This window comes from Eptatretus burgeri, chromosome 11, assembly GCF_056783735.1.
Source record: "Eptatretus burgeri isolate ZD-2024b chromosome 11, Ebu_testis_v1, whole genome shotgun sequence".
Classification (NCBI taxonomy): Eukaryota; Metazoa; Chordata; class Myxini; order Myxiniformes; family Myxinidae; genus Eptatretus; species Eptatretus burgeri.
Window position 1 is genome coordinate 13,855,779 of NC_140971.1, and position 27,101 is coordinate 13,882,879.

Consider the following 27,101-nt stretch of genomic DNA (forward strand, 5'->3'; position numbering starts at 1 on the left):
AAGTTTGACTTGGATATGATTAGCCATTCTTAAGTTGTAACGGACAACCGGGTGGACAACCCGAAAACTTAATGCCATTGGTAACTGTCAGCGGAGTTATTAAAAAGTCAGTGGGTGTTGATGGGATCCCAATAAAGATTGCAAGAACCTTGGTGAATAAGCATTCAACGAAGTTGGAGCTGTAAAAATTGATGTACAACTAAAGAAAATGGCCGGTTGACCAAGAAAAACCATGATTATCCCATTGGAGAGCAAAAAAAAGAAAAGGGAAGGCGACACCGTGTCGATCATCATAGATTGTTTGATTCCTCGTGCATCAAAAATCTGTCGTTTCCAAGGGAGGAGATAGTTCAAATTGGAGGAAAAGTTCCATTCAATTAGGACAAGATGATTCTGGCACATCGGTTTGATTTACATCTTTGAAAAATATTGTTGATGTGAAGCAGTTGGAAGCATTTGAGATGTGGATTTCGATAAGGATGTGGTGGATGAGTTGAGAAGATCAGAAAACGTGATGGTCTTTGCAACAGAGACCGAGACGGAGAAACACCGACCATGAACTTGTTCTTACACAAAACACCTAATGATGACTCCAGGTTGCATTTGCTTATTCTAACCTGCAGACCTTGTTACCCTTCCCAAATGTACTGTGTTCTCACTGCCCATCTTCATTCTCTCCATTTTTCCAGTCTTTTTATTTTTTTTTGGACAGCTTCAGGAAAGCAATTCTACAAGTCTTTCAATGTGGTGTCCTCAGTGGTCTCCCACATATATTCTTCATCCTTTCCATTACCATCTTTTAATCTAACTTTTTTTTTTCTGTAGTTGCCATTTTGCATATGGTGGATGAGAGAGAGAGAGATAGAGATAGAGATAGAGATAGAGATATATATTTTTCTGGGTGCTGGTCATTTTTATTTTTTTTTAATGTTCACTGGGGTGGATGGGTGGTTTCCCTTACATTTATTTATTTATTTTTGTTTACAGCAGTTAGCTTGAGCATTTGCTTGCAGTTTTTTTTCTTTTTTCTTTCAAGGATTTTACAAGGAATTGAGGTACATGAGGAGGCCATTCGGCCCATCATGCCTGTGCCACACCAATACCAGATTTAATCAATCCGTTGATGCCCCATCCGTTCATGCGTAGCCTTTCTGGCTGCTACACTGGTACTCATTTCGCCTCTTCAGAGAATCCTTGGCCTTAGCGATTGCACAACTTTTTGAGTTGTACAATTTTGCTCAGCACAATATCACCACGTTGCAGACTTTATTTGACTCTTACTGTAAACTGTCGATCTGTGCTGGGGGTATTGACTGCCGGCATTCAGTGAAAATTGCGGCTGCACTGTACCAGCATGTCTTGCTTCTAATTCTCTGATACAGTTGATGTTCCATGTCGTGATGCTCTGTTTGCGTTTTATGTGCAAACGGTACTCTGTTAAAATCTTAAAGGTGATGTTGATGGGGTTGTGGCAAAGAACAAAGGTTTGCAAGAAAAAGCCATCTTTTGTTCTCATCTTGTTCTTTCACTTCTGCATGTAATTAACTCTGGACAGTTGCCACGGTTTCAGACACCAGTAATTAGGCAGCTCAGAAGAGCCCTGCAGCCTGGGGCTTTGGCCTTGTCTGATGAGAACTCCATCCATAGGTAAGGCCACACAAAGGTCACAGGGGCAGGAGGCAGGCGCCATGCTGGTTTTGGGGGTTACTCGGCTGTCTGTTTGAAATGGACATCTGCTCACTGTTAGACGTGTCCACGTTTTCAACGCTTCTCAAAATTGGACCTTCTGCTCTCTTTTATGCTATACTCTTAAAAAAATTTTTTTTTCTACTTGGATGTTATCGCAGCAATGGGGAATTAATTATTTTACTGACCTGAAAATCCTTGACAGCAAGAGCCCGATAGATGAACATCTCATTGATCATAGGACTCTGTTGTTAACTTATCCAGATGTAATCACATGATACCTGACCTATATCGTATAATTGTTAAAATCTCATTAGCATCCTGCAGTGTTGGACCATCAATCACACTTTAGCTGATGGACGCCCGATCCCCATTGCTTGCTTGGATCTTTATTTATTAATTTATTTATTTATTGGTGAACATTAATTCCAATGTTAAGTTGTTTGCATCTGAAATTCGAAGTACGTATCGTCCTACATTTTTCAATTGTCATCGTGTTGTTGTTTGTTTGTTTGTTTTTTGGATGTGATACGATTATTCAAATGTACAGTTGACCGATTTTGACATTGGCCAAAAAAAAAAAATTAAAAAAAATGTCAATCTGTGTCCTTTTATATTAAACGTCTCACGCAATTTATCAACCGACTGCATTTAGTATGTCATGAATATTTGGGTGGGATTAAACAGCCAAATTAGGATGGCCAACCACAATTACTGTGACATTATGCCGTTGGTTTTCACACCAAGCAACCGTATTAAGCTGTTTGGAAACGAATGCGAAATTATTTTGCAGTGAAAATGAATCCCATGGTCTTTCTCTGCTTTGTAAAGCAACTATTAAATCTAATTTTCACAGCATTGGTCAAGGAAGGCTGTTTACAGTCAGGATACCGTGACTTTAATGTCTACATTTAAAGGGCTGTTGACACCATTTTGTGTGTAGTTCACTTAATGGTCGCTCATTTATGTGGGAATGCAAATGTGCAAATTAGAAATATTATTATTAGTTTTCTCATGATTGTTGTTACGATGTCCTGAAGCAATTTCCATGAGAGATGGTTTGTTTGTTTGTTTGTTTGTTTGTTTATTTATTTATTTGAAGGGGCATGCATTGATGGAGGGTTGGGGTGGAATGCATATCGACGCCTGAAAAAAGAACAGCAAAGATGGACTGACATAAGGCACAAGAAATTGCATTGAGCTTCCATGTTAAATGCTTGAAGGAAGAAGCAGGACTGGGCAGGAGCTGGAATGTGGTTTCTTTTTGTTTCTTTTTGCTTGTTTGTGTTTGTTTTCAGATTGTAGAAAAGATTAAGGACAATATATGACAGCTCATTGGAGGTTGGCTTTCACTTTTATTTTGGTTGATGAACAAGGAGTGGATTCGATGATGAGCACGTCGCACTGCCTGTGGGATATCAGAGCAGTGTCTGCTCTGTTGAAGAGCCAGGCACTTCAGCACTTGAAGTTCTTGACGGAGGGACGTGATGCCATAAGCACAATAAGATAGAACCTGGCGCAGGATGCTGAATGTGATTTATTTTATTTTTTGACTTCCATGAAAAGGTTAAATCCTTTGTTGTCAGGAGTTGTAGTTACTCGGCAGATCAAGCAGTCTCCTTGCATGGGTATGCATGGAGTGCAGCATTGCATAATCAGTGGGTTTGTATATTCCAATGCAGCTCGATGAATGCTGTAAAAGCCAAACCAAGTGATCTGTGGCCATGAGAACATTTCTGAGTAGGTCCCAGCATTGCTGGTGGTGGATGTTATTTTATTTATTTGTTGATGTATTTTTATTTAATTTACTTTTTTATGTTATTTTTGTTCTTATCTGAAGAGGGCTGTTCACATGAAATGTGCAAACGACCTGGTTAATTTTATAGTGCGGAAGTTGCCCAGTCAGCAACCGTCGTGTAACCTTGTATTGAGGAGCCTACACGAAGACCAGCAGACTGACGCGCAGTCGAGGCGGGAAGTTGGAATTTGGCAAGGGTGTCGGTGATGTCTCACCTACTCTCTGAGAAAGACACCGTGGAATCTTTAACAGCCACAACCTGTTAGCAGACAAGACGTGCAGTTCAACGGTCAACCAAAAGATGGCACAAACATTTATATCGCCCTGTTTGTGAAACACGATGGTAGCAGTTTATAACTTGACTGAGATTCGAACCAAGGATGGACGGCTCAGACGAGTTGGCATATCTCCTGGCAACTTGGAATTGAAGTCTGTTCCAATCAATTCCAACTGAAGAAAATTGAGGGGTTTTTTTGTAATAGTTTTTTTTTCTCCAAGGTGATTATGTTCTGTTTCCGGTGGTTGGTTTAGTGAAGTCATGCATGTTACCCTGTGGTAATTGAGTACATTTGCCTATTTGGGCTGATTAGCACCCACAGGCATGTTCTTTCAAAGTATATGCCAAATAAACAAATCCTGCTTTTGTCTGTTAGTTTTATTTATTTTGTCTGTATTTGATTCTGCCCCAGCGCTAAGTTGTGGCAGGCGTGCGTATTTCTAAAAGTCTTGTCTTGGGGTTTCTTTATAAGGATATATCGCCAAAAATGAGCTCCCCGGTATCTAAAAGTGCTTCATGTTTGAAATGAAGAATTTTTGTTAAATGTTTTGCAATACTCATAAAAATATGCTATATATATATATACAGGCTATATGATATATATATATATAATATTTCTACATGACTGGACACCTTCCATTGTGCACAATGTCTTTCCATGGCACACCTGCCTCACACTTTTCTCAGCTTGATGCTGTGAGAAGGAAGGCCATCAAAATCGTAATTGGTATCTTCCAAAACAAGCTGATTATCTGAGATAATCACTTACACAATGCAGACAGGACAGTGGTTTGTCTGGTACCACCTCGTTTCTTGCATCCTCTGCCTCTTTCGTACCCTATCCCCCACCCAGGTTTCTGGAGGGTGTATGCCACTAACCAGTAATCATCTTCTGGTGAAAACTCCAAAATCCAGACTCACTGCTGCTCACCTCCATCCATTTGTTGCTGTTTTTCTTCTTCCCCTCCCCCCCTTGCCCATGGAACCAACTTCTGCAATCTCATTTTTCCCTCCAAGGCTTCAAGATAACTGTTCAACGCAATCTCAGGTCATCCCCCATCCACATCCATGATCATTTTATGACCCCCATTAACCCTCCCCAAGCCCACCTTTTGGGGGTTCGAGTTTTTCCTCCCACTTGTGATTGAATTTGTGGCTGTATCCATCCTGTTCATCCTCCGTGTCCTCCCCTTGCTCTCATTCTTCCCGATGTCCTTTATCCCTCTAAGTTTCCCCATAGTTTGCCCCTTAATCTTGCTGTAGGTGCCCCCCCACCCCCACCCCAACCCTTCTTTCTGCTGTTCTTTTCATTTTGTTAGTCCTGGTCCATTCTGTGTTCCAGATCCTGCGTGAGCATCGACATGAACCTCAAACCTAACTCACGTACCGCCACAGATCGTGTATTGTACCTGTTTTCCTTGCAATGATTTATCAAACAATTGAAAGCAATTTTCTTGTCTTGGTGAAAGTCTTGTCGGTGGTTCTTATCGATATTTCCTTTTTCCCCCAAAGCAAATCAGTTGTGAAGTGATCACCTCTACTGCAGTAAAGCTTGACTTCTCAGTGCAGGCTCATTTGTATACCCGTGCCGTTTGAACTGATCTCGTGCAAATTTGGAAGATTTGTCTTTTTGGAAAAAGATGAATGTTTGCGTAATTTTTCTCGGTTGTTCGATCGGACCAACCGCCAGCAGCATCTACGAGGGGTAGATTGTTGCTCATATTGTCAGTTTTTCATAATTTAACAGCAAGAAAGATATCTGCAGTGTTAAACATTGCTTCGTTACGATGGTCATGAGTTTTCCGTTTAGCTTCGAAATTTATAATCCATGATTATACAAGCCTTTTATTTTATAAAACCAGTATCATGGAAGAGGTGATTGACAGGACGGATGCAACAATGTTGAAGCGATGGAGCAAATGAAGGAAACGGGCAGACAAGGGACAGACATGGACATGAACACAACAAAGACAGTAAATGAGCTGTCGGTTGATAAAGGGGACAGTATTGTCAAGATCAGGGGGACGTCGTTGGGAACCGAATGAGCTGATGGGCTTCTGCTGTCTTGAGCGATTTATACGGGGATGACAGAAAGGACAGACTCAGGAATGTTATCCACAAGCATGGCGAAGAGATTATAAAGGAGGGGAGGTGAGCAGGATAATTGGGCTTTCGGAGGGAAGTAAGGAATTTGTTGCTAGACGGGTGCATACGATCCGATAAGGCTTCGGTAGGACTCCGATTGTCTTGCCCTCGACGCGTTTTGTAAATTTATTTTGTAGGGAAACGTGAAGGTGTTTTTGGCGGTGCAAGTACTAATATTGGTACAAGTTTGGGAAGTAAACTGATGGATTAACTTGATGAAACGTGGGTAAGTCATTGGTGTAGTGGGCCGGATTGTGTCAACCCCACGGACGGGCAACGTGTAATTAACGTGGTAATTAAATGCTCGTTCAAGCGGTGCACAAAAATCTTAACTGTTAATATAAATACAAGGCTTGGAGAAAAAAAAAAAAGTTACAGCTTTTTCAAAACACCTGAATTGACATTTAATTTATACTTCCAAGGGGAGAATGTTCGACACAATGTGTGTGTGTGTGTGTGTGTGTGTGTGTGTGTGTGTGTGTGTGTGTGTGTGTGTGTGTGTGTGTGTGTGTGTGTGTGTGTGTGTGTGTGTGTGTGTGTGTGTGTGTGTGTGTGTGTGTGTACATACCTCCCCATCACGCTGCTTTCCCTCCCAGCCCCTCTTCGTATTCCCGTTAACAAAGCTACCGGTGGTCTTTCCTAGTTAAACGTGACGAGTACCCTTCCATGAAAATTGTCTGCAGGAGGAAGCCATTGGGCCCATAATAGCCTGCACTATGACTACCAACCTATGATTACTTGTCCGTCCATGCTCGATTCTTTTCAAATGCCGAGCCAAGCAAGAACGCTGTATGTACCATTTTTCGAGTCTTTGGTATGACTCGGTTACAGTTCGAACCGCCGACCTCCCAGACTCAAACGTTGTAACCATTACGTTACCGAGGCTAAACGTGCAAGCAAGAATGCTGGCAGAGTTGATTTTATACAAGTACACACACTATTACTTGTCAGTATGTCAATAACATGCCGTGTACTACATTACTAAAGTGCTCTCCACGGACGAGCGAATATTCGGTCGACTGCCAGTTTTCACACTTTAGCAGCTACCCATCTTCCCTGGCGTCCACGAGGAATCGGTGTAACCTGGGCCTTGGGTTATCTCCCCTCTGATTCATGAAATGATGGGCACAAGTGTCAGGTATTATGCCTGGTGTCAGCTTGATGGTTAGGGTGGTGAGCTTGGGATCCTATGGTCCTCAGTTAAAATCCTGCTAAGTTGTTGAATTAATACCAGGTGGGGTTGACTCATCTTGTCGTCCTGAGGTCTGCAAAGTGGGTACCAGCTTGCTGGGACGATTGAGCCATTCGAGCGTCCTGTGTTGGAGTGGTGACCCGTCCAGGATTGTTCCCAATAGCCCAGGAGACTGCTTCGGCAGCACCGACACTGTACTGAGTGTGGTCCTGATGTATTTTATTTTATTTTATGGAAGTGTGAGCTATTGTAAACAGCAGCAGTGATTTGAACACTAATGAAAACATTCTGTGCCTGGCAAACTACAAAATGGCGGCTAAACAAAAGCACATGACATTGTGACGTCACGTGAGACAGCACTGCCTATGCCCCCCCCCATCCCAAATATCATTCTGCACAAGCATACAGATCCTTGCACTGAACCACATCTCAAAATCTTAAGTGTAGTTCCAGAGATGACAAGTGGGATGGTCTACTCCTATTTTGCATTAAACTTTACGGTGCTTCAAAATTTCGGAGAACCAAGGACCAGAAAAGATGCGTCGTTTCGCTTTTGCTCGCATTTTACTGTCCAAGAAGGAAATTGATGGATTTCCTTTCGTGCGGCATCTGCCTTCTGCTTTGTTGTTTGTCAGTGTTTTCATAAGTTCTAGATTTTCAGTTGAGTTCACAATCTCTAGGGCCGAATCTCGAGGAGCATCACAAGTGTTGTTATTACAAGTCTTGTGATATTATCATAATGTAAATCATTTTTATGTTCTATGATTTACTTTTATTCCCCCATTCCGAGGAGATGTTTAATGGGTACAATTAAATTCCCAATAACTTGCATGACGAAATCGAGTCACACGTTCAATGACTTGATTTGAAAGGTTTGAGTCCTGATTTATTGGCTGTTCAGCCGCCTGAGTATTATAGACTCGATTTGTGAATTGGCTCGTCTCTTACATGAGTGTTAAAAGCCTTATAAGTGCAATAGTTTCATCCGCTTCTGTAACTTTGGCAGCGTAATGCAGAGGTATGCTGTGTCGCCTCAGTTAGAATCTTGGCCCAGCTGCTACAAACCATCATCCTGGTGCCTCCCAGGTTGGGCGATCGCATCAGTGTGCGCCGGGCATCCCATCTGCCAGCATTAGTTGGTGGACGTTGAAGATCCCACAGTCCTTTGTGAAAAGTAGGTGAGCTATTGCCTGTACCCTGACCAAATTCCAATTTCCTTCCCTGATTGATTGTTACGAAGGCACTGAACAACCACACAGTATATAACATCCCAAGAAATGGCTTTGGCAGCAGCAATGGTCTCGAAAGCATAGGGTCCATCAGACTTGTAACTTCATGGAGTGTATATACAAGTTCTTCGGAACATTTTTCTATTGCTACTTGGTGCGTGCGTGCGTGCGTGTGCGCGCGCGCTCTCTCGCCTTCAGGCCAAACCGCTCAACCGATCGTTCTGAAATTTTCAGAGATTAATGTCACCGACCCTGCGACGGTACCGCATTGAAGTTTCGTAAAATTTGGTCGATCAAAAAGGTCTCCATCGGCCAATTTGAGCCAAGTTTTCTAGAATCCTCAAATTTCATCCGATTGACTTGAAATTTGCAAAGTATTTGCATTTCAGGTCATTGAATTCAACCACCTATTACTTTTGAGGCTATCTTGGGTCAAAAGGTCAACCCAAAATAGCCAAATATTTTTACATTGTTTCTAAAATTGTGAATTTTCATCCGATTGACTTGAAATTGGAGCATTTGCATATTGGGTCAATTAATTCAACCACCTATTAATTTTCAGGTAAACGTAGACCAAAAGGTCAACATAGGTCAAATTTCTAAAATCCTCAATTTTTATCTAATTGACTTGAAATTTGAACAGGATTTGCATATCAGGTCAATTTGACCGATGTAATCACCTATTAATTTTCAGTAACCACCTATTAATTTTAAGGTACACACTGACCAAAAGGTCAACATAGGTCAAATTTCTAAAATCCTCAACTTTCATCTAATTGAGTTGAAATTTGAAAAGGAGTTCCGTATCAGCTCACTGAATTCAACCACCTATTAATTTTGAGGAAAACGAAGGCCAAAATGTCAAGATGGACCAATTTGGGTCATTTTATAAAATCCTCAATTTTCATCCGATTGACTTAAAATTTGAAGACCATTTTCATGGCAGGTCACTGAATTCAACTACCAATTAATTTTAAGGTCAAAAGGTCGACATAGGCCTCATTTCTAAAATTGATAGGACCAAAATGCCTGGTGTTGACTTCATGGTTTGGGTGGTGGGCTTGAGATCCGAGGATCCTGAGTTAAAATTCTGTTGAATTAATACCAGTTGGGGTTGACTCTGCCTGTCATCCTTCCGAGGTCAGCAAAATGAGTGCAAGCTTGCTGGTATCCTGTGTCGGAGTGGCGACCTGTCCAGGATTGTGCCCAATGGCCAAGGAGACGGCTTAGGCAGCCCCAACGCTCTGTCAAGAGTATGGTCCCAATGGATGGATGGATGGGGTCACAAACTAATTATATCACTTTCTCTCAAAAAGTTGTGGACGAGTAATGACAAAACGAGGTGGATGAGTTGGATAGGTGATGAGAACAAGCGGATTGGATTTTGGTTCGGATCCGGCCCATCAGTGGGATACAAAACGTGAACTGTTCCACCTGGCAGAGGTATGCGCTCTACAGATTACCTTTCTACTTTGTGCTGTTTTGCCAAGTTGTAACTCTAAGTGATTATTTTTTTTCATATTTATTTTTTATTTTTATGGATATTAAAAAAGAAAAATCTCTTCCAGTAACTTTTATAGATCAGATAGCATGCATGCATATACTGTACTCGTACTTGTGTGCACGATCTTTTCAAGTTCCCAACAAGTTCGGTGTTTATCAGAGGATGCAGCAGCTGTATTCATGACGTTATTCGGTAGAGTTCAGTGACGTGTATCATATACAAGTAATAAAACCATTTAAAAAGGATGTCGGGATGTTCCTCCAAAAAGTATGTTAACAATGTAGGGATGGTCACATGATATGGTCATGTGAAACCATCCCTACATCTTTCTTTGAATAATGGTTGTCCCTGCACAAGACACTAACTGTTTGTGTGTATGTGTGTGTTTATATCGCACGTTTATAACACAGTTAGTGTCTTGTGTAGGGACAACCATTATTCAAAGAAAGATGTACTGTCGGGATGGTTTCGCATGATCATTTCTCGTGACCTTCTCTACCTTGTTTATGAACTTTTTGGAGGAACATCCCAACATCCTTTTTCAGTTTTTTTTTTAAATTAAAATGTTTTTGTTGCTTATTCCTTTTAATTATTATTATTATTATTATTATTATTTTGTCGGAATGTGTTGACATGCTGGACAATTTCGTTGTTGTTCCACGGAATTTTTAAAATTTAAATTCTCAGGATTTGTGTTGCATTAAACATGAGCAGTACCCCTGCCCTTGCAGACCATACCCCCCCTCCCCCCATTTTTGGGTGCAATTCTATATTACGTACAGAAGGGGGATTTGAAATGAAGTACAATCTTTGCTGAAGCTAATCTAAATTGATGAAAGTAATTTATGGTTCTAAAGGGTTTTGCCAAGAGTATGTGACAAGAGCACCTTTATCAACTACCAGCAGAGTACCCAGTTGCACATTCCAGGTATCCCTCGCTTAACAAAGGTTTGCATAGCAAAGGTGCGCTACAATGAATGGTTTAATTTAGGAATATATTCTTCGCTTAACTCAGGAGCTGTCGCAGCGTCATGGTGATTGTGCAATGTCACTTCTCTGGCGATGATAAACACACATGTTTTTCCACTGATTAACTTTCAATCGGGAGGATTAACTTTTCAGAATGAAAGGGTTAGAAATAATCTTCTCCCACCGCCGTCTTCTGTATGGAAACTTGGACTCAATATTGTTGTTTTGGTAAGTGTTACAACTAAATTAACATGTGTTACTGTCTCTATGATTAGGGAACTAACCAGAGAGTTGGTGTCAAAGCCACCCAATGCTCGCCTGTTTATACATTTATCGTTTTTGAAAGACAAGTCAAATAATATTTTTTATAAAGCATTGCAGTGAAGTCCAATCCAAATAATTTTAAAGCAATATATGTATTTGTATATTGTAATCGGTAAAAAATAGTGTGGTAGATAAAAACATAAGAAAGGAAATAACTTGCACCAAAAACTTTAACATTTTCATGCCGGGAGTATCGCTATAGCTCTCTGTTCTTCGAACAAGCGAGCTAATAATATTAGAATGTCACTTGCAACTAAAACCATTGGTTTACCAAGCATATGGCTTTGCTTTTGGACCAAAACATTACAGTTAGGAACCAAAGTGTAATTTTTCCCATAGGAAACAATGGAAAACGAGTGGTTATAAAAGGTACTTAAACCCCTTTGTTAAGCGGGGAATACCTGGACTTGCTGAAAAGAAGTATGGTCTGCATTTTGTAAGAAAACTATAGATGTTTGTGTGGTGTGCACTTCTAAGGTTCAAGATGGTAAAAGGGTAAAAAGGATCAAAAAAGTAGGTCAAGTGGTCTAAACCTTGAAATGGTCAAGGGTCCAAGCTGTCTAAAATATGAAGGGATCTAAAGGTGTCTGAAGGTTCTTAAGGGACTTTTGAGGTCTGAGGGGTGTCAAGGGTCTTCGAGGTCGAAATGGCCTTCGGGGTCTCGGGCATCTTAAAGGGTTTTCAAAGGTCTTGGGGATCTCAGCAGTCTAAAGGATCGATAGGTTGAAAAGGTACATTTTAAAGGTACGTAGTTAATAGATGTATGTGTAGTCGGTGTGCAAGTCCATAATTTAAAGACGTTCAAAGAGTACGTAATTAATAGACATCTTGTGACATGCAGACATAAACTGAGTGATACAATATTTATATATATATATATATATATATATATATATATATATATATATATATATATATATATATATATATATATATATATATATATATATATATATATATATATATTGTGGCGAGAATGACCGCTAGGTGGGGGAAGTTACGTTGCCTCCCACCAGACTCCTGGAATTGTAGGCCGTCGCTCACGGATAATTCCGTCACGCGGCGGGTCGCTGAACTGACCGACCGTGGACGCCAATACCTCAACCGTGTGGCGTAGGGTCTTTTTTGTCAGGAATCAATTTACCTAATTAACCACGCGGTTTCGACTACCGGGGAATCGTGCCCTCGGTACGTCTTGCCCGAACTGGATCACTCTACCAACTATGGTAGAGAACCAATTCCGGATCGGATGCAGCCGAGCGGAACTGCCAAGGACATACCGGTGAGCATGAACAGATTATCGGGGATAAAGACCAGGCTAAACTCAGATCCAAACCATGCTGGACCAATGAAGGAAAAGACAAAAAACGAACTGGGAACATTTCTACAACAATTTATATACACTAGGCGAGGAAAGTCATGTGGTACAGGAACAGGTTTATTGGTGTGTTGTGCAGGGGACAGAAGAGAGAGAGAGAGAGAGAGAGAGAGAGAGAGAGAGAGAGAGAGAGAGAGAGAGAGAGAGAGAGAGAGAGAGAGAGAGAGAGAGAGAGAGAGAGAGAGAGAGAGAGAGAGAGAGAGAGAGAGAGAGAGAGAGAGAGAGAGAGAGAGAGAGAGAGAGAGAGAGAGAGAGAGAGAGAGAGAGAGAGATATATATATATATATATATATATATATATATATATATATATATATATATATATATATATATATATATATATATATATATATATATATAGTGTGACAATTTTACAGCAACTTGCACAAGAGGACACAGAACAGACTTGTCGTGAGAATAATACAGGCAAGAATTACAATGATCAAAAACGTATACAATTCTACTTCAAGGACAGGTGCCGCACACTCAGACAAAATAAACCCCAGTTGAATGGCAAAGGACTTTTGCGGCCATGGAGGGAGGGAGCTGAGGTCGCAGTTCTTTTGGAACCTCACTGTTGTGAGGGAAGGGATGCTCCGTGGTATGGCACCCGACAAAGGTCGTGCAGTTCGGCCCACAGCCGCATGTGTGGAGACCGTGTCTGCGAAGGAGCCCGGGTGGAGAGCGCGAAGTCCAAGGTAGAACAGGGCAGCAAACAGGACCCAACGAGAGACCCGGTCAAGGTCGGGTGTACTCGGACCAGCACAACAGATGGGCCGCAGAGGCGAGACATGGGCAGGCCCTCCGTAATCACGACCTTCCTTCAACCAAGGGACCAACTCAACCAATGACCTTCCTTCTTTCTTTGCAACCAGCCAAAGAACCCACCAAACTCTCTCACTCCCAACCAACGAACTCTCCGACTCTCTCACTCTACCCTGAGGATGGTGTCGTAATTTATAGATCCACTCCTGGGTGGGGAGGGGCCTTGGCGAAGCTGACTTCACCGTCCGCCCTTATTGGACAGGGCCTTCATTGAGTCCACCCTTTCTGGGTGGGATTTCGGCTATGCCGGGCAAGCCCACCCACTCCACGCGTGTTTGATGAAGGTGGTCGGTGGTACAAACAAGATTGAATTGGAACGTTTGGGGAAGCCGAAAAGGAAATGCAGACGTGAAGATTCTGCCTCGGAAAAACGAGGCTCCGGAGACTCAGGTGGACAGTGGTACGTTGTTGCCAGCGAACTGAAGGCTGCAAACGCTATGGTACCATGGATCATAATGGAGGGAATACAAAGATTTATTAACCTAACTGAAAACCGTCGCAACGCACCCCTTTTGCGTCCCACTACACACAAGGAAGGGATCTATCTGCACATATACTAATGGCATAACTAACTTCGGGACAACTGCATGTTTGTATGCATACGGTTCTGAGAACCGTAGCTATATATATGTATATATATATATATGTATATGTATGTATATATATATATGTATATATGTATATATATGTATATATGTATATATGTATATATGTATATATGTATATATATGTATATATATATATATATATATATATATATATATATATATATATATATATATATATGTATTATTCTATTACTCATTTACAAACTTTATAGACGATCTAACATTCTAAAGAGTACATATTTTATAGAAATGTGTGTGTTGTTGCTGTTGATTGGCCCCGTGACTGTCCTGCCCGAACAGGTCTGATATTCCACCATTAACCACAACCATGTAGGTCTGATTGGCCCTCGGGAAAATGTCTAGCGGCTCCGCCCCCATCAGCCTGATTGACAGTCATGGTCCCATAGACATTGACGTCTGCATTAGGCTGATTGACTGATTGACATCGACAGTCATCAGGCTGCCCACCCCTCTGATCCCTTCCTATTCCTTTACGAAGGAATTCAGTTTTGTGTACTTTTCACGGAATCCTTTATATCTGTGAAAATTTCGATCCGTTTGCTCCTTGAAACTACAACATGCAGTAGATTGGTGTTTGAACCATTTTTTTTTTTCCCAGCTTAAACCAGTTTTGTGTTTGGCTGTCAGAGAAGAATAAGAATGACAAACGGGCACCTTTTGATGTCATTTTTCTTGTTCACTGATGATGTCCCAAGGTTTAATGAGTGTTATTGGATGGAGAATTCTCTGCAGAGGACTGGTAGGTAATGTATAGGTTTATAAGTTATATTTTGGTAGATTGTTTTTGATTTTTTTGAAGATTTAGGTTGTATTTTGCCAATGTAGTTTCCAGGTCATCCTTAAATATAAAGTCCTCTGACTTCTTGATTTTGTTTGTCATGTTGTTATAAAGAGGTGGTATGGTTATCTTGTGCAATGGACTGATTGGTGATACTGTATGACAGGAGATGCCATTGGCAGTGCTGTGTGATGCCATGCTAGCTCGCCCCGAACACGAGGAAGCTCCCGCCCCCCTCCCTTCGGTGGTGGAGGGGTGCCTGTGGGCCGCTGCATAGGTGGAAAGGATTTCAGATAGAATGGATTGTCGATATAGTGACCAGTCCTTGAAATGTTTGTTTAATATCATGAGACGATTGCAACAAAAAGCCAAAGGATTCCTTCCTTTGTATACGTAGACCATAATTTCTTCCCTCTTCATGACCATTACTGGCTTGGCTGCTTTTGGCATGGTACAACTTAAGCATTTAGATTGCCTACAGCAGGAACCTTTGACTTGCTGCAAAAAAAAATTGTGCTTTTAATTGTGAACTTGTCCACGGAAACAGTCGTCTTGTCATATGACCTCCTTGGACCCGACATTTGTCTTTCATTTCGATTCAGTCCTGGCAAACACAGCCAAATATCCAGATCTAGTAAATAATGACTCGATGTGGCCTGGCAATATTTAAATGTTGATTTATTTTATTTCATTTTATATTTTTTTGACCTGAACCTGACAAAACCTTTCACAAATGATTAGAGACGTGCAAAAAGCTCTCGGGAGTCCACGATGTGCCATTGGTCATTATATTTCAAATTTTGATTTGTATCTTCTTGTCCATATATACTTTTGAACAATCTTCATGGTAACAGAACTTTTCACAGCTTGTTTTTGGAGCCGAATTTTCAAAAAAAAAAAAAAATCTGAGCATGACAATTCTGTGGAATGAAATAGCAATTTCCTTCTCCTGCAAAAGAAATGGCAAATGTGAGTTTTCATCACTTTATCTAAATACACAAATCTATGCAACAACTTGTTTGTAATGGCAGCCCAAAGTTTAATACAGATGTTGTGAAACGTATCCAGCCTTGGAACATCAATGTTTGCTCGATTTTATGGACGAAACGAGAAGGCCACTCGGTGGAGCGCGTACCTCCGCCATGTAATGCCTGATCCACGAGAACATATCGGGTCCAATTGAAATATCATGCTATACAGTGCTATATCGTTTTTAGCCCTATCTCTCAATGGTGAAGAATCACTTTAAATAATTCTAGTAGTCAGATCGAGATCTTCACCAAAATCTAATCAGTTCTTCCTTATCACACACCAAACCTGTCCACAACTTTTTGATATATCCTGCACACAGACACACAGACAGACAGACAGACAGACAGGTGAAAACATAACCTCCTCCACGTTCGGTGGTGGAGGTAATAAATGATTTTCATGCATGTACAGAGAGTAACTTCACATAAATTAAACATTTTCATAAATTGATATAATTGTCACTTTGCATTCAATGACCAGGATTGTTACATCTTTATATGCAGGTGTTGAGATTTGTAGAAGAACAAAAAAAAAAACGGGAGGCGATTGGGTCAAAGGGTACGCAGTGGCATGACGACAAATGGAATAACAGTAGCGCAAGTTGAGGAATTCTCGTGGAAAGATTGCTTTTGTACAGCTCGGTAATAATAATAATAATAATGATGAGAGAGAGACCGAGACCGAGACCGAGACCGAGACCCTGAAGCAGCGATGTGCGACAGCCTTGACGTGGGGATGGGGAAGGACTCGCAACAATGACATTTCCCGAGGTGAGCGTTCACTTTGGCCGTGGAGAGGGTCTCGAGGAAAGAACTTGTTACTTGGAGAAAAGGGTTGGGTATAAGTGAGAGTGCAAGAGGAACAAGACAAGACGAGGATAGAGCTGATTAATAAATAAAATAAAAAAAATTTTTCAATGCAAAGCCAACAACCCTGTCTTGCAGCGAGGAAGACAACCCCCCCCCCCTCTGCATTCTGCTGTCACTCCATTAACATAATCTGCCTGACTTGGTCTTTAAGAATTGTGCATTCGAAAAGGAAAACAAAATGGAGGTGGGTGTCAAAAGGGAAGGAATGGGAGAGATGGAGGAGAAAGAGGTTGGGTGGGCATTGTCGTATTCTATCTTCAGTGTACTTCGATTCGTCCACATTACGTGCTTTTATGTTTATCATAATCAGTCGGTGCAGGTGGTGAACGATGAACAATATTTGATACCTCGTGGTATCAAATTACTACTTTATTGTGCTATATGAAAAGAAACTCGGATTGAGAATAACTTTTTTTTCTTAATCGTGCTTTGTTTGGTAGGTTTGGCAAGACGGGATGTGATGAATGAACATCGAAAGGCTGGTCATGGATGCCTCTAATTTTCATGATGTCCTCAGCCCTGCTGTCCATCACCAAAGCGCTGCTGGCCATGAAGCGAAAACTGGATCGTCAGCTGAACTACAGCAAAATCCTTCCCCCGTCCCGCCTTCACAGCGATACCCAACACTGCCACCACTCCCCCTCAACGATCCATGCTGCGATGCTGTGACTGAATGTCAGTGCACGACACCATGCAAGCCAGAACTCCGGCCATTAGAAGTTGAAATGAATGAAGTTGAGAGCCTCACTAGTGAGATTATTTACCATGCAGATGGCTCTGTATTTGTGCTTGAAAGTGGGAAAGGCAAATTGATACTTGAAGACGGAGGTGGTGGTAGTGGAGACTTGCTTGCTGCAAATAGTATGCTGTGCAGCGCTCTTACCTCGGACAGTGGGGCAAACCTGGGCTTTGGCCGCCCTGCTATCATTAAAACCTGCCACATCTCTGCAGCATCTGTGGGCTGGCATTGCCGAAAAGAAGGCATTGTGGCTGGGTCTGTGTCAAATACCTCAACCCGGGTGCATAGCCCGGTTCTCTACAGCTTTCGTGTATATGACGTGCGTAATGGCACACCGGAGGCAGAAGCTTTTGCCAAATCTTCCTCGTCTGCTTCTACTTCTGTACCTTCTCCCTCTTCTTCTACTCCAGATAATGATTCTTTTTCTTCCTCTTGTTCTTTTAAATCTTCTTACATGGCCAAAGACTCAGTTGACTCTGAAGACCTCAAGGCATTTGAATGCCTTCCCCGGCCTTTGGACGAGAAGCACAAGCCCATTCTCATGTGCTTCCTCTGCAAGCTTTCATTTGGCTTTGTATATTCGTTTGCTGTGCATGCGATTGAGCAGCACAGGTTACGCTTTGTACCGGAAGAGCGGCAGCTGCTCCAAAGAGTTGGGGCCTCTGCTATTGTGCAAGGTGTTGGGCCAGATTGGCATCCCCTGTTGAGCTTTCTCGAGCCCAAGGCCACCGATTTTCCTCACGTACCATCAAGAGACTATGTTGTGGCACACAGTCCTACTACAACCAGGGAGACTGTTGGAGAAGTGGGTAGTGCCAGTGTTAGTTGTAAAGCACAGCCAAATTTTGATGGTGTGTTGGCACCTGACAAGACACCCAAATCCCCAATTACCTCAATTTTGCTGGTAAGGCAGCAACCTTTAAAAATGGGCTCTGTCGATTGTAGTGCTCTTGGAGATCTAGAGGTTGTCAATAGGGCAAAATCTGAAGATGACGACTCTGCAGATCGTGCTGAAGAAGAGAATGAGAAGGAAATGTATAATGATGGGATGAATGACACAGATGAAGTACCTCAAGTCTTACTCGTCAGCAGTCCTCATGTTAGCACCAGTGAGCTTTTAACTCTATCAAACCAAAGTGTTTTTAATGCTTCTTTACCGGCATCTAGTGTGACAAATAACGCAACCACAGTCACAACTATCACTATTCCAAAGGTGAACTCATCTACCTTCAGAGCTATCGATAACAGTATTGGAGCTGCAAGCCAAAATGGATTTGGTGATGCATTAGCCATCCAAAAGACAGCCAATAGTGGCTGTAACAAGGCAAGTTCATCATTGGCGTCACAATGTGACAAGCCTCTAAAAGTAGGCAAGGATTACGAGAGAGTGGTAGACATGGAGACGAATAACCATGCAACTACCGTCGTCCCAAACGTGGTCACCTTGCACACTTTACCAACCCTTCTAGCTGTCAGTTTGTCAGGAAGGATTCCTGAGTGTCAGGGTCAGCATAACGGTGGCTCCGTGGAGTGTCCAAAGTGCGACATGGTCCTCGGCTCGTCGCGGTCTTTGGGTGGTCACATGACGATGATGCACTCGCGCAACTCTTGCAAAACATTGAAATGTCCTAAATGTAATTGGCATTACAAATACCAGCAGACACTGGAAGTGCACATGAAAGAGAAACATCCAGAACCTGGGAATTCGTGTGCATACTGTCATACCGGGCAACCCCATCCACGATTGGCACGTGGCGAAAGCTACACGTGCGGCTACAAACCGTTCCGCTGTGATGTGTGCAACTACTCGACGACAACCAAGGGGAACTTGAGCATTCACATGCAATCTGACAAACACCTCAACAACATGCAGAGCTTTCAAAATGGGGAGGGACCGATATCTGAGCAGGGGAATAGTCCGGCATTTCTGCATGGATCTCCCACTGTGATTGCATCTGGCTCGGGGTCAACGATGACCGTCTCAAGTATGCAGAGCACGCAAACCGGAACGCTGTCTGCTGCTTTACCTTCGCCCACACGATCAAAATCCAAGCCCATCTGGCGCTGTGAAGTGTGTGACTACGAGACGAATGTAGCACGGAACTTACGGATCCACATGACTAGTGAAAAGCATATGCACAATGTTTTACTTATGCAACACAGCATGAAGCAGCTCTCCGTACATCCTCATAGCCTTGACCTTGCCAATGGACGACATGGATTGTCTGTTCTGACACCAGCTGAGGCAGACTACCAACAGTACTACGAAACAGATGTGCATGCGGCGGCCCAAGATCTTGAGAACCCCAATATCGATAAACCTGATGAAAAGTCAACTGAGAAGAGTTTGATAATGGGAGATTTTCAAGTTGACTCGAGCTTGACGCTGCCCTTGCTGTCATCAACAACTAGTAAATAACGCATCTCACCTACTTGCTGATGCTTGATGTATCATCTATATTGCTTTTGCTTTCATGAAACTTTATAATCACTAAAAAAGTATGTCGGCAGTGTATAGAACCTTGGCTCTGCCTTTTTTAGCGATTGCTTCACTTCTTCCTGAACTAAAGCTAATGTAGCCAAAAGATGGACCTTTGAATTTATTTCCGAAGTCAAAACGTTTCCTTGATTTATTTGCTTCATGTTGCGATGCAAAACTTCTACCATTTACTGCATTCCTTTTCTGACAGGCCAGAAACCTATGCTAAGCTGCGAAAACGAGGTGTTGGATCGGTGCTCAGCATCTACAGACCTATCGCTACAACTTTTTCAATGTGCAGTGTGTGGGGCATTCTCTACCGACAGTCTCGAATCGCTGAGCCTGCACGCAACTGCTGAGCGCTCGCTCGCCGAGTCGGAATGGAAGACCGTGTTGTCCGACGGAGCACATTCCTGCCTCCTTTGCCAATATACAACGCTGTTGCGCGCAAACTTCCAACTCCACTGCAAGACGGACAAGCATTTGGCACGGTACCAGCTGATGGCTCACTTCCGAGAGGGTGGGAAAGCCTCGGACTGCCACCTGAAATGTGCCACGGCGGGCAGCTCGATACAGTTGCGCTGCAATGCCTGCGACTACTTTACTAACAGCGTGGACAAGCTATATCTGCACACAGCTAGCGTGAGGCACGAGGCCAGCCTTAAGCTATACAAGGTGAGGATGATGTCGGCTGTTTTAATTTTTTTGTTGACAAATTGGATGCAAACACTGTGCAAGAAGTTGTGCCAATTCGTGGATTTGTATTTTTATTTTAAACTCCAAATTGCTTGACCAGAAGTTAAATTGTTGAGGCTTTTATTCCCCAATCACTTTTACATCTCACCTGCTTTTGCAGAGGCTACATTGCGATAGCAAGCAAGTAATTTCAATTAACCATGCTTCTTTGGTTTTGATATGAATGAGAAGAGTGGTTGCATTTCTGTACACATGCGCATGGGTAGGTCAAGGTTGATGTGGACTTCTTATTCTGAAAGGTCAGGGGGTGTTGACACAGCTTCCCCATTTATCAAGGTATTCCCAATGCAAGATCTATACACTTGTCCCATCAATGTGGTAGCACCTTCATTCCAGCCATATATACATATATATATATATATATATATATATATATATATATATATATATATATATATATATATATATATATATATATATATATATATATATATATATATATGTTGCGATGGGTATGCAACTATTTCGGGACATGTGGCTTGACTTCATCATTCGTGAACTTAATGCCACCCAGATGTGAACTTCAAATTGTACGAAGAGATGATAAACCACAAGGAAACGAGTATTGACTCTGTGCGATGAATTAGAACATCATAATCCACCTCCACTGGAGTAGTAGTGGTCACATGTGAACGTTATCATATACAGTAGTAAAGTCCCCTCTCGGACAGAATACCCAGCGTTGTCTGTGCATTGCTCGTCTCCATAGCATAATAACTCGGTAGTTGATGGTTTTCCCACTTTTTAAGAAATTCCATATGATTTAACCATTAAAGTCTGAAAAGATTGTTGCCAAAAGTTCTGCAAATAGCTGAACCTATTCCCTTTAAAAAAAAAAAAAAAAAAATTTTACGTGGTGCGGATCAAGAATGATTTGGATCCATACTGGTTTGCTTTGACTCTGGCATGAAATAATGGACCCAGGGATACCTAGAGTTGATGAACCTTTGAATTTCATGATTATGTCTCGTAGTTGAGAGGTCTTCTCCCTTCTGGTAGTCTTCCCAAGTGCGCAATTTTGGTGTTCATGTGGTTTTTGCCAGTTCGGTAGATAATTATCTGTCGTTAATTGTTTTGTATCCATTCCCATGTCTTGTCCGTGTCTACTTGACTCTGATGTGCCAAATTTGGGTGTTTGGCTCGGCCTCAGGCCTCAGATCTATTCTGCAATTTTTTTAAATTATTATTATTATTATTTTTAATGCTGAGTGTCCTCTTCCTCACGCTTTTCTTTGATTAAACTTCCGTCTCTTGTTCTCAAATCTCATAAAATAAATTATTTATTTTTCATGGAAATGTTATCATTTCATTATTACTTCCTTTGTTATTCACCCCCAGCTGGGGGTTCAGATTTGTGGTGATGTCAGTCTGTTTGTCCGGAGCCTCAACTCAAATGACTGGACGCACTTCTTTCATACTCAGCACATGCATGCAATAATATTTGGCAAGAGGCACGTCACATGATTTTGGAATTAATTCGGGCAATTGATTAAAAAAAAAATTAAAAATTGAGCATTGTATGTATGTATGTATATATATATATATATATATATATATATATATATATATATATATATATATATATATATATATATATATATATATATCTCTGTATATTACTAAAACTCTCATCATGTATGTTCCCGAAATACAGCCAAAACGGTGCACGATAGCGCAAACATTTTAGTGCCACCTCACCATTCTCCTGCGGTGTGCAGTATCAAGTTTCGTTCAAATCTGGAAATGAAAAAATTATTAAAAAATCAATTCCCGATTGTCAAGTACTCTTCGGGAGAATTTAATCAATGCAAACCACCTCAGCGGTATAATGTTCGCTGGAGCTATCTTTTTTTTTTTTTTTTAATTTTTTTTTTATCAACCACTGTCACAACGGGAACCCAATGGGTTCACGGGTCATCTAGTAATATATAAAGCTCATTCTATCCACTCACTGACCCACTGACCGACTATTGATGATTGGTACCTTATTCACAGTTGTGATAGCTCTTCATATGGCATTGGGTGTGTGTTGTTGCAAACTAATGGAACCTGTAATGTCCAGCCTGTTGCGTATGCATCACAAACCCAATCTGACACTGAACGTCGCTATTCTCAAGTCAAACGAGAGGTGTTAGCGTGGATCTGGGGCACCTTAAAGATGCACCATTATGTCTTTGGAAGAGATATCACCATTGAGACTCATCACAAACCCTTGTTGGGTCTCCTGGGAGAAACCAGAGCCATTCTGCCCACATCATCAGGTTGTGTACAACTTTGGGCGTTGACCCTTGCCAGTTATGACTATTCATTGGTTTACCGCGCGCGTAAGGAAATGTACTGTGCTGAGTTGCTATCTGCTTCCCATAACCATCCCAGAACCTCCACAATCTGGTGATATCATTCATCTCATGGCTAACGTCATTCACGATGAGGCACCCATAGACTGCTCAGCAGATTGCTTGTGCTACCAATAGCAATCCAGATTTGTCACAAATTAAACGCTGTGTTATGTCAGGTTAATGGGCATCACTACTAGTCCAAGAGCATTAGGGTTTAACCTGGACATTTTTGGTAACAAGCTGATTTTTTTCAGGAAAGGTCCAGGAATGTGTGTGAAATAACATACTAAAAGTCCTCATGAATCCTCCTTGAGCGTTTTCCGCAATCCAAAATGGCGTCCAAAATCGCCACCATTTCCTGTTTTTCTCATAACTTTGCAAGTAGGTTTACCTATAACACATTTTAAATGTCTACACATATGTTTTGAAGTATAAGGAACTCAATACAATACATATCGGAAGATTTTGAAACACAAAAACGAATAAAACCGCTTAAGCTCTTTCAGAAATCCAAAATGGCGTCTGAAATTGCTGCCGTTTCTGGTTTTACACCAAGGTACTTCAACACGCACTTTAAATGTCTTAATATATGTTTTGCGACTCAATGAAATGAATCGTATACTTATTGGGAATTTTTCAAAAACACGCATTTACCAATAAAAACACTTGAGCTCATCCTGAAATTCAAAATGGCGCCCGAAATGCCCCTTTTCCTGTTGTTGTTTTCTCATAACTCTGCAAATAAGTAACCCAATAAAGCACACTAAAATGTCTTTATATATGTTATGGGAGTCAAGGAATCTAGATAAATTCTTATTCGCAGATTTGAAACACGCATATCTATACCAATAAAACTACTTGAACTAGTCCCAAAATCCAAAATGGCGCCAAAGATGGTTGCAATTTCCTGTTTTTCTCATGACCCTGTGACTAAGTTACCTCAATATGCACTTTAAATCTCTAAATATATTATGTCTTGAGAAATAAGGAACTCATTCAGATACTTTGAAGTACAAAGGAAACAATAAAACCGCTGAAGTTCTTTCTGAAATTCAAATGGTGCTCAAAATGTCCGCCACTTATCAACACACTGCTGTTTTAGCCTGTTTCAAGAGGCAAAGACATTCAAAACAAGATCATGCTAGAGATTCAAACCTCAAAAGTTTCAGATGAATCTTTACCTTACGCATGCACACACCTAGTTGCATCAGTCATTGTCTTCATCGTCGGATGCTGTATCTTCAATGTTGATGTCCTCTGAAGTTGGGGTAATATCATCGTCGGCATCTATAAGAGTTGGTGCTGTATTGTTGCAATTGAGACCACTGCATTTACTGCACATTGAGGTACAAAAGAGCCCAAGTTTCTTGCAGCTACATGTCATGCTTCTGCAACCATCTGGTTTACACCCACATGCCACCAAGTTCAGCAAAGTGTCGGGTGCAACAGCAATGTCTGTTTCTACCGGGGTAAGAGTCCCGTCCTGAAATCGCCAGCCCCATTCTGTTGGAGATAAGGAGTTACCCATCCATTCCTGGACGGTAAGATAGGCGCGATATGAATGTTGCTTTTCTGCAGCACTAGTTGGAGGTAGACTTTCTGGCTGAAAGGATGAACTCAGGGAACTGCGACCGATTGCCCGTTTGTATGCGATGTGACGGTAGTCATCAAGAGATTCAAAACTGCTGGCTCCATAAAGCTTAAGAATGAAGCCTTCCCCAGCTTTTTCCACCTCGTCATGGGTGCTTCCACTGTTTGTGAAGGTATCCAGCAAGTCGTAGTCCCGCTTCTTGTGCACCATGTTGAAAGCTTTACGCTTGCCCTGACGATAGATCGCAGAGACCGTGTCACATCCCATCACAGCATGAAGAAACATCAAGTGATTTCTTGTGTCCCCTATGGCATGCTGAATCTCATGAATGTTGAAGACCGTGACAGGATTACTGCGGCATAGCATGTACACATCTGTGGAAGAGGTTGCCCGAGCAACTAGCATTACCAGTAAGTCTGTGTCCGTACCAACGACAGCAACTGGCACATGTTCTGACTCTGCCAGTGCTAGTGCTGTGGAGACAATCAGGGTGTCGGCGTCTGCTTCTGCCTGGACTTTTGGAAGAACTCAAGAGGTCTTATTGGTACTTGCGTGCTTCAGCATCTCTTAAGATGTATTCTAATGAGTTCCTCATACTTCAAAACATATATGTAGACATTTAAAGTGTTTTGGGGAAACCTGCTTGCAAAGTTATGAGAAAAACAGAAGAGGCGGCCATTTTGGACGCCATCTTGGATTGCGGAAAACACTCAAGGAGGATTTATGAGGACTTTTAGTATGTTATTCTAGACATATTCCTGGACCTATCCTGAAAAAATCAGCTTGTTTCCAAAAATGTCCAGGTTAGGGCCTATTTTGACCTAATGCTCTTGGACTATACCGGAAGGGCTGAAACCATACCTCACCCGGAAGGATGGGCTCTCTATTGATGCAGACTGCCTGCTTTGGGGTAGCCGAGTGGTAATTCCGACTGAACTCTGCGGGAAAATGATCAGTGAACTCCACAATGCTCATCCAGGCACAGTAACCATGAAGGCTACTGCCCGAGCCCATGTTTGGTGACCTGGTTTGGATGGTGATATTGAGTCCAGTGCATGGCGTTGTTACACTTGTCAAGCCCATGCCAAGACACCGTCACAGTCTCCATTGGCCATGTGGTCGTGACCAGCAAAGTCCTGGTCCAGACTACACATCGACCATGCTGGTCCATTTCAAGGGAAGCTTTTCCTTATTGTAGTTGATGCCCACTTCAAATTGATTGAAAATGGATATATATGTATATATATGTATATATATATATATGTATATATATATATATATATATACATATATACATATATATATATATATATATATATATATATGTATATATATGTATATATATGTATATATATGTATATATGTATATGTATATACATGTATATATGTATATATATATATATATATATATATATGTGTATATATATATATATATATATATATACATATATACATGTATATACATATACATATATACATATATATACATATACATATATATATATATATATATATATATATATATATATATATATATATATATATATATATATATACTGTATATCTGTTTTCACAAAATGTTATTTATTTGTATACACTATACCATTGTGATTACCAACACACAACTTTGATATATTTTTTTTTTTTAATACACCTTGCTATCTCTATGACCAACAAACTATTTGGAATAATTTATTTGATATACACATGTACACCAGTTTCTCCCATCCCACCTGTGGCTATCCGACCCATCCTTGAGGCCTTGATACACTGAATCTTGTGGAGGCAGTTGTGGTCAAACACCTTGCTCTGTCATCATGGTAAGCTGACCTGACATTGGAGGTAATGAAGATATTGGTCAGAATTGGGGATGATAAGAGATGGTGGTGCACTTTGCTCGAAGGCCTGGAGAAAAGACTGAGTGACAGAACAATCTTTGGAAGGTGCTTCCTTTCTTCTCTTCTCCCTGTCAAGGCTGGAGTGCCCAAGGCAGTGTTCCAGGCCCCCATCCTATTCCTAATCTCCATCAATGAATTCTTTATCTCTTTTCTAATGACTCTACCCTCTGCCGTGACATCCCTCATCCTTCTGACAGATAGCAGCAGTCTCGTCCCACTCTCAGGTCTTGCCAAAATCACAAACTGGTCAAACATTTGAAATATGTCTTTTAACCCTGAAAAATCCCACAAACTCTCTCTCTCTCTCTCTCTCTCTCTCTCTCTCTCTCTCTCTCTCTCTCTCTCTCTCTCTCTCTCTCTCTCTCTCTCTCTCTCTCTCTCTCTCTGAAAGGACCGTACCGCAAATCCTCCCATATACTTTCTCAACAACCCTCTCAAATAAGTATAGTCACTCAAACTCTTGGGTCTCGCTCTCTGCAATTATCTCTTGGGAAAGCCACATTTCAAAGTTGGCCTCCAAAGCCAGTCGCCGACTGGACATCCTCCATTGTGAAAAGTCTTTCATTGGCCCACCTGAACTCGCATCCACCTGCAAGTCTTTCATCTGCAGCTCGATGGACTACTGCTCTCTTATGGGCTGGCTCCCCTGCCTCCTCACATTTTG

General features: G+C 41.5%; 1 protein-coding gene across 2 annotated transcripts in view; it reads left to right on the forward strand.

Annotated features, from left to right (window-relative positions):
• LOC147016539 (zinc finger homeobox protein 4-like) overlaps window positions 1–27,101 on the forward strand; it is a 257,312-nt gene that overhangs the window by 56,971 nt on the left and 173,240 nt on the right. For both annotated transcript variants that reach the window (XM_085845278.1, XM_085845277.1), the window contains 2 exons: window positions 17,076–19,785; window positions 20,065–20,528. In XM_085845278.1, coding sequence (XP_085701404.1) covers window positions 17,100–19,785; window positions 20,065–20,528 — 3,150 coding nt within the window. In that variant the 5' untranslated portion in view covers window positions 17,076–17,099. The remainder of the gene's footprint in view (window positions 1–17,075; window positions 19,786–20,064; window positions 20,529–27,101) is intronic.